The 7,923-nt window shown below is 57.2% G+C and overlaps 1 protein-coding gene across 7 annotated transcripts in view; it reads right to left on the bottom strand.

The window, feature by feature from the left end:
- Positions 1–6,334: 6,334 nt before the first annotated feature.
- The window catches only part of SCN5A (sodium voltage-gated channel alpha subunit 5), a gene marked incomplete at both ends in the record, with an annotated part of 71,214 nt that continues 69,625 nt past the window's right edge, over positions 6,335–7,923 (bottom strand). For all 7 annotated transcript variants that reach the window (XM_084246553.1, XM_084246555.1, XM_084246557.1 and 4 more), the window contains one exon: positions 6,335–7,575. In XM_084246553.1, coding sequence (XP_084102679.1) covers positions 6,335–7,575 — 1,241 coding nt within the window. The remainder of the gene's footprint in view (positions 7,576–7,923) is intronic.

Raw genomic sequence — 7,923 nt, 5'->3', positions numbered from 1 at the left:
TGATTGGTTTTAACTCTCCCCTGGGGCTGGGGCCAAAGTCAAGACAGAGACAGAAGCGTTGGGTTCAGGCCTGCTGCTGGCTCTGGGGCTCAGGGGATGGGCTGCACATACTGGTTATTCCATTACCCTTTATTTATTGGCCTTATTGGCTTTTGTCATTTCCTCGTTGTCTCCTGTCTGGAGAGAAGACTATAAATGTGATGGATTGATACAGGATACAGGAGGCCCAATTATCTCCGTGAAGCCAGCCTATCTTCTTGGCCAAGCCCTCCTCGCCCTCCACAGTCCTTGCAGCTTCTCCCACAGCCTTGCGAGTGAAGCAGCCTGGACCCTGGCCCTCCAGGAAGAGGGGGTGCAGCCTGAGAGGGTGAGTGGCAGGCAGAAGGTCCACCAGAAGCCATGACGCCAAGGACAAATCCTAGAGGCAAGCTCAGTCCCTTGGCCAGTTGCACCTAAAATCCCGGCACCCGCTCCTGAGGCTCTGCCCACAGAGCCCGGGCCTGGAGCAGGGCTGGAGGACAGGACATGCCTGTCGGTCAGCCCATATCCGGGAGGGGGCTCTGCTTTGACTTGCACCGTGTCTTTCTGGAATCTGAGCCGGTCTGTCTCTTCGCAAAGGCTGGGATGATGGGACTTTTCTCTCCAGCAGCTGGTGCCTGGCAGCTGCCTGGGGATGCCAGCCCCATGAGCTGGCATTGGAGGAAGTGCTTGTCAGAGTGGGCTCCGGCTGGCCAGGCCCTCACTCCTGCCGCTTAGGTCAATTTGGCATGCTCAAAAGAGAATAGTGCGCCCAGGAGTCCCCCGGGGTGCCTTTACGATCCCCCAGATAGAGCTTGGCAGCCTTTGGGCATTATTTCTCAGTGAAGTCTCTTGGCCACCCCTTATGACTCTCCTCCAGCCTGTCCCCTGACCTCTGACCCTGGGAATGTCCAGAGGGGGACCAGGACAGGAGGCCTGAGGCTCATTCCTGAAATTTCAGGCATCTTTCTGTGGGTACCCTTCACCTCCCCCCTTCCCGCCCCGCTCCCCAGTGGGGCTATTCAGGAATATTCGGGAAGACTGTCCTTGAATGTGTATGTATCTCCCACCTAACTGAGGACCTCAGATGGCCTATGTCTGACCTCCTTCTAGAAGAACCCAGAGTGGAGGGTGGGACTGCTGTTGAGAAGAGGGCAGGGGACAGGACAGGAAGGGGCCAACTGGAGGAGAGAGCCAGGTGAGTTCATGGGTCAGGTAACTGCTTGACGGGTTGGGTGATTTCTTCTGGCTCCAATCTGTGCCAAACACGGGGGCGGGGACTGAAAAGCATGGAATGAATGGGCAGCCTGGCCTTACCCAGTGCTCAGACTCGGTGCCAGCCACAGAGGAACAGGCCGCTGGAGGCCTGAAGGGAGTGGAGGCACCGTGCCAGCAAGGACGACTCCAGAGGCACCTCGGGGGCAGGAGACACTAGTCCTGCGGCTTCCCCAGCCCATCAGCAGTTGCCTGTGGCGTCTCCTTTCTCCGGTTGCTGCTCTGTCTCCCCTGCCCCCACCCCAGTCTCGTGGCTGTCAGGGCTGGCGGGCGGAGGAGCTGCTGGCACGGGGTGGAGGAGCTACCAGTGCCGTGGCCCCAGGGTGAGAGCTGACGTCTGTCCAGGAGCATCTCTCTCCCTGCCAAGGGTTGAGCTCCCTGGGCCGCATGCCTTCCCCCTGACACAGAAGCGGCATCCGTCCCTCACTGAGCCGCCCACTGCCTGCACCCCCACTTTGTACCCGGCGACAGCTGCACATTGCAGTGGGCACAGGATTCCCTTAGAGGAGGCTGCTGCAGGCCAGGCCAGACAAAGGCCCACCCCAGGCCCCTCAGAGAGGTCCAAGTACCCCAAACTCCAAGCTTTGGCCTCAAGAATGATGGGGAATCCACTGTGCTGGCCCAGGTCATGGAGGTGTCCCCGAGCTTGTGAGAGAGGCCTGACCCCTCCATGGCCTCATGGTGGGGGTCAGAGTCTCCCCTTCTCCCCACACACATTGCACAGATAATTACCGAGTTAGTCACGTGCTGGTACAGAGCTGCTGTGCGGACTCAGTCAGACAGGGGCCCTGGCCTCACAGAGCTTTCAAACTCTTCACTGGGGTTTCCAGGAAAATATATTTTCCACCACTGCCTGGGGGCACACAGTCACTCACCCATGTTTTCTGAGTATCTGAAACAGCGCTTTTACTCGTCCTTCCACACAGGGGACACTGCTATTGTAGGTCCTGATATTTTTTAAAAAGCTGCCGGTGGCCCTCTGCCTTGGGCATGGCCTGCCTTTGGAAAGCCCTGACCTGGCTGGGGAAAGATGATTAACGCCCTGGCTCAGGGTAGAATGAACTGCGTCTTGCCTGGTTTTGACCAAAGGACCAACACCAAGGGTTTGGGACACCAAATCATGTGTCTCTCATGTACAGATTCATGGGGTTGGACACTCTCTGGAGAAGCCTACCTGTATTTACAACAGAAAGGATACTCTTCTTTCACCCAAGATTGACCAAAAAGCCATAGTTTTGGCCTGGTTTTCATCCAGGGCCAGGGAAGATTCCTTCCACTGAACAGAGTTGAAAGGGGCCAGGAGAGACAAGAGCAAAAGCTGGGTTTGATGACGTCAGGATGGTGTTATTTCCGCACTGTGGGTTGAGTGCTTTGACAAGGAAGTACCAAGAGTTGGGGAGGTGGTGGGGAAAGGGGTGGGTGGTCAGGGAGGCTCCTGGAGGAGGCGACAATAAGATGAGGCCTGAAGGCTGAGTGGAAAGGAAAGTAGTATTTTGGGTGGAAGGAAGAGCAGTTGGCAAGGCTGAGAGGAGGCAGAGCCTGGGGTCTTTAATGGGTTGTGTAGAGAAGCGGCTACAGAGGCTGGCAGAGCGGGAGGTCCTGGGAATGGTTTGCTTTGATCCTGAGGATCCAGGAAGCCACTGCAAAGCTTTACAAGGAGGCAACAGTCTTGGATGTTACTATCACTCTGGTTGCCCAGAGGAGGAGTTTGGAATGTGTGAGGTTGGGGGAGGGGAAGCCAGCGAGGAGCCACCCTGGTGTCTCCCCAGGCAGGATGCTGGACAAACCCAGGGAGTGGCAGTGGGAGGCACCAAATAGAGGGCTTGAGAGCTGCCGAGAAGGTAGCACCCACAGGGTGTGGACTGGGTGAGCGGGTGAGGGACGATGGCTTCTGTTGGGGTGCCTCCGCTGACGGGCTGGCTGGGGGGGTGAGAGAGGTGAGTTTGGTGTTGGCGGGGTTGGATGTGGAAACTTGGAGACACCCCAAGTAGGCAGCCGGATATGCCTGGCCTGGGATCTGTGGGGAGCCCTGGGTAGCAGATGAAGACTTAAGAGATTCTTCCTTAAAGCTGGGCAGGGCTTGAGGGTGTTTTCCCTTATCTCTAGCTGTGAAAAGGCCCAAGGTCTAAAGAACTTGAATATTTAATCCAACATTGGAGGGCACACCCCTAAGAGAGGCTGAACTGATGCAATCCAAGAGAGTGGAGGAGGCCCTGCAGGGGCCGAGAGGACTTCCAGAAGGGACAGTTAAATGCCATGAAGGGACCATGCAAGACGAGGACAGAGAGGGCTCCACCAGATCCAGCCGCTAGGAGGCCCCTGCTGCCTGGCAGAGCGCTGAGTTGGGGGTGGGAGGTAGGGCAGCAGTGCGGTGCAGTGGGCTGAGGGGTGAGGGTGAGGAAGTCCGTGTCAGGTGTCAGATCCAAGCCTGACACGAAGGTGTGACCATCTGCCTGTGCTCCGCGGCAGCTGCCTCTCCTTGCCCCAACCTTTCCGAATCCTTCCCATCTGTGAGCCCCAAATTATGGTCCTCTCCCACCAGTGCCCCAGCTTGGGAGTCCTTGGAAGGTTGGACCTGGGCATTCTCCTGTGGGGGCAGTCTGCTCTGCCCACACCCCACTTTTCCAGTAGTGGCCCGTCATTTTCCTGGGAAGACAACTCAGGTCTTCTCTCCCTCCCACCCTTCTAGTTTGCACAGCACAAGGGCCTCCTGGGCCTCTGTCACTGCCCTTGTCAGATCAACAACAGAGCCCGGACCAAGTCATGTAAGCCATTTATTGGTTTGTTTTAAAAATATGCATCTTATTTATACATGAAGTTTGGTGAGAAGTGCTCAATTAGTTCAGACAACACCTGGCACTTGATGCTTGTCCCTCCCTCCTTTTTCCTACCCTCTTCTTCCCTCCTGCTGGTCATTGTGCAGTTCTGGGGGCGGGGGTGAGGGGTGGGGAAGAGCCACGCTAAAAGCTAAGGCATTGGGTCCAGCTTTCGCTGCCCTCAGCCACACCGTCTGCAGCTGAATCTGTCAGCGGGCACCTGTCTCAAGGCTCCTGGGCTGTCCAACACGAAACCACAGTCTCCTTCCGGCCAGCTGGGCTGGTAGCCCGGCCCGCCTCCCTGACCGCATTCTTGCCCACACGGCGGGTGCTGAGTGCCAGGGAGGGGCATCACCTCGCCAAGCCTTGAAAGCAAAGCACAGAGATCTACAAAAATAAGATTTCCACTCCAAGTGTCACTGGGACAGTTTAAAGCACGTCGTCCCACACAGGACTCAAAGGGACCACAGGAGAAGAGAAATCACTGGGGGTGGGGTAAGGTTGGAGGCTGGGGTTGCCACCCAGGGAACTCGGGGTGACGAGAAGAAACGTAATACTTTACTCGCCAGCAATGCCCCTCAGCACTGCAGCAAGCTCAGGAACATCCAGCCCTCCGACAGCTCGGCGAGGTAGGTGAGGAGCAGCCAGTTTCCGGCTTCCCGGGAGGCCCGAGAGGTGGCCTGCGATGTGGACGCCTGGCGGAGAGCTGGAGTGGGGCAGCTGAGCCCCTGCCTGCTCACGCTCCGCCAGCCAACACTGTCCCTCTCGGGTGACAGTTCTCTGTGTTAAAAGATTTGCATATGCGAGAAAGGATTGTCAGCAGCTGAAGAGGCCCTGGGGTAACTGAACTAGAAAAAAGTATTTTTCCCTGAAAAGGCCCCCTCACAAGACCCGTTTACAGCCTGGGCCCTACCCGGGAGGTCCCATGTGGGGGGGCCACCAGGAACCTGGGCTGAGCCGGAGCCCCCACTGCCCTCTTCTCCCGAAGTTCATTTCCCGCATGGTGGCCAAGACTGAGGCCGAGGCTGGGGTCTGACCATCCAAGGCCCACGCTGTGCTCCCACTCCCGTGCTGCTGCACCTGGAGAGGAGCTGCGGCTCTCTGGGCACCCCCTGCCCACCCTGCCACATAGTCAGAGGCAGAAATGTTCAGAAAGAGGGCCCTGGAGATGACAGCAGGCTCCCATCTTTAGAAGGGCCGAGGAGCCACTGCAGCTGGGCGCTGTTGAGCTGTTTCTCCCAGCTCCACAGGCCTCAACTTTCTCTTCCCAGCCTGTGGGGCAGGGCATGCCAGGTTCCTGGAGCAAGGACAGCTGGGTGCCAGGCTGTGAGAGGGGTTGGCTCCCTCGTGCCCACCCAGCTTTAACATTAATACTCTTACAGAAGGTCAAGCTCTCCCGGGAAGAAACGGCAACACCTGTGCCTAGGACCAGCCCCGGATTACAGGTCCCTCTCTTCTGGAAGCTTTTTATTTTTGTAGAACTGACCCCAGTTTGATCTGCATTAAAAAAAATGGGGGAGAAACAGGACCTTGGGGAAAACGGAAGGCCACAGCGAGCCCCTGCTTAAGAACCCTTGCTGTGGGGGCTGGGGCAGAGATGGCTGCCTGACAGACACTCACCGGAGGGGAGCCTGGGCACACGCGGTCAGTGCCTGGCCTCTGTGGGTGTGAAGAGTGTGTGCACACGTGTGTGAGAGGAAAGGGGCTTAGCCCAAGTGGCAGGGGGCCCCTTTATGCCTTCCAGCCCTGAGGGCCTGGGGGAGCCGCAGGATTTCACTTTTGCTTTGAGAACAGAGTTCCAGCAGCTCCACAGACTTGTTCAGAGTTAAGAGGAGGCAGCGTGAACTGCTGCCTGCGTCCATGGAAAAAACATTAGTTCTTTGCTCAAGTAAAAAAATATCAAATATAATAAATTTAAGAAAGCCCATTCATAACATACAGTCTGTTTTCTATTTTGCCTCAGCAGCTGGGCTAGAGTTGCTTTTCAGAGCCCCTGGAGTGGGTGGGGGGGTCTCTAGGAACAGGTCTCTCCCAAGGGCCGGCTGCTTCCGGGTGTCGACTTGGGCCACAGAACTCTGCTTTGTTCCAGAGGGCTGAGACCCATCTCTCACCCCCGAAGCCCAAAGCGAGGAAGATCCCAGGGGATGCTGGTTTGTGGCTGCATTCAGCTTTACCACAATGCAACAGGCTGCCTTTCTGTGTGTCCTGGCCAGCTGGGACGGGCCTCACACGATAGACTCCCGGTCCCGGTCTGGGGATGTGGGGAAGTCGGCAAGATCTTCGCTGCGGCTGTAGTCAGACACCCGCACCTGCAGGTTATCGCTGGTGGCCCTGGTGACGCTGTCATAGGAGGGTGGGAAGGATGTGGAGGAGATGGAGGAGCTGGAGGGTGGGCCCACGCGCCGGGAGAAGTTCTCATTCATCATGTAGGCGATGAGGCCCTCTTGTTCCGGGGCGTCCTCTTCGGACAGGCCGCTGCTGCCTGTCTGCTGGCGGTAGAGGAAGGAGGCGTGCTTCACGGAGCGCTGCAGCAGGTGCCTCCGGAAGGCCCGCTGGATGATGGTGGCTGACACTTCTTCGTGCTTGCGCCGCAGTGTGGTGGTGATGGGCTCGTAGGAGATCTTGGATGGGTTGGCTGCCATGAACTTCTCCTCCATTTGAATCTTCAGGGCGTCCATCTCCCCAGACTCACCCAGGACCCTCTTGGTGAAGGCAAAGAGGATGTCCATGCAGTGAATACGGTCCCCGCTCACCATGGGCAGGTCCATATTGATGAGGCTTATCTGGTTGGGTTTGGCGATGCGGAGCGGCTCAGACAGGGCATCAGCGAAGTCAGACAGGGCTGAATATTCAATGAACTGGGTCGCCTCTGGGTCGAACTTCTCCCAGATCTCATAGAACATGTCGAAGTCATCCTCGCTGAGGGGCTCAGTGCTCTCCTCTGTGGCCACACTGAAGTTCTCCAGGATGATGGCGATATACATGTTGACCACGATGAGGAAGGAGATGATGATGTAGGTAGTGAAGAAGAGGATGCCCACAGCTGGGCTCCCACAGTTGCCCCGGGAGCCATTGCTGTTGGGCAGATTGGGGTCACAGTAGGGGGGCCCCGTGTTGAGGATGGGGCTGAGGAGGCCATCCCAGCCTGCTGACGTGGTGATCTGGAAGAGACACAGCATGCTGTTGGCGAAGGTCTGGAAGTTGAACATGTCATCAATGCCAGCCTCCCACTTGACATAAGCGAAGTTGGCCATGCCGAAGATGGAGTAGATGAACATGACGAGGAAGAGCAGCAGCCCGATGTTAAAGAGGGCCGGCAGGGACATCATGAGGGCGAAGAGCAGTGTGCGGATCCCCTTGGCCCCTCGGATCAGTCTGAGGATGCGGCCGATGCGGGCCAGGCGGATGACTCTGAAGAGCGTTGGGGAGAAGAAGTACTTCTGGATGATGTCTGAGAGCACGGTGCCTGCGGGACACAATGGAGACTGTGGCTATGACGGTACGACCGACCTCCCACCAGCTCAGCCTCTCTGTTGGGGGAGTTTGTGCAGCAGGGAGCCAAGGAAAGGTGACCTTCCAAGAGGATTGGATCAACCAGGCCGTGCAAGGATCAACCAGGCCGTGCAAGGACCCTGTTCCCTCCTGCCTAAGTCTCCATTTCTGCATCTGTAATCCAGAAAACGAGGGCCCCTGGTACTCACATCCTTTGCAAAGTGCCTCCTGAGTTCCTCTGTTCCTTTATCTTCTAAGAACACCCACACGATAGAGGCGTCCTGGGTAACTTCTAGATCATGGGTTCTCTGGCCTGAGGGGA

Source organism: Talpa europaea, assembly GCF_964194135.1.
Source record: "Talpa europaea genome assembly, chromosome: 11".
Classification (NCBI taxonomy): domain Eukaryota; kingdom Metazoa; phylum Chordata; class Mammalia; order Eulipotyphla; family Talpidae; genus Talpa; species Talpa europaea.
The sequence above is the reverse complement of the archived record's forward strand: the minus strand, read 5'-3'. Positions and strand labels throughout refer to the sequence as shown.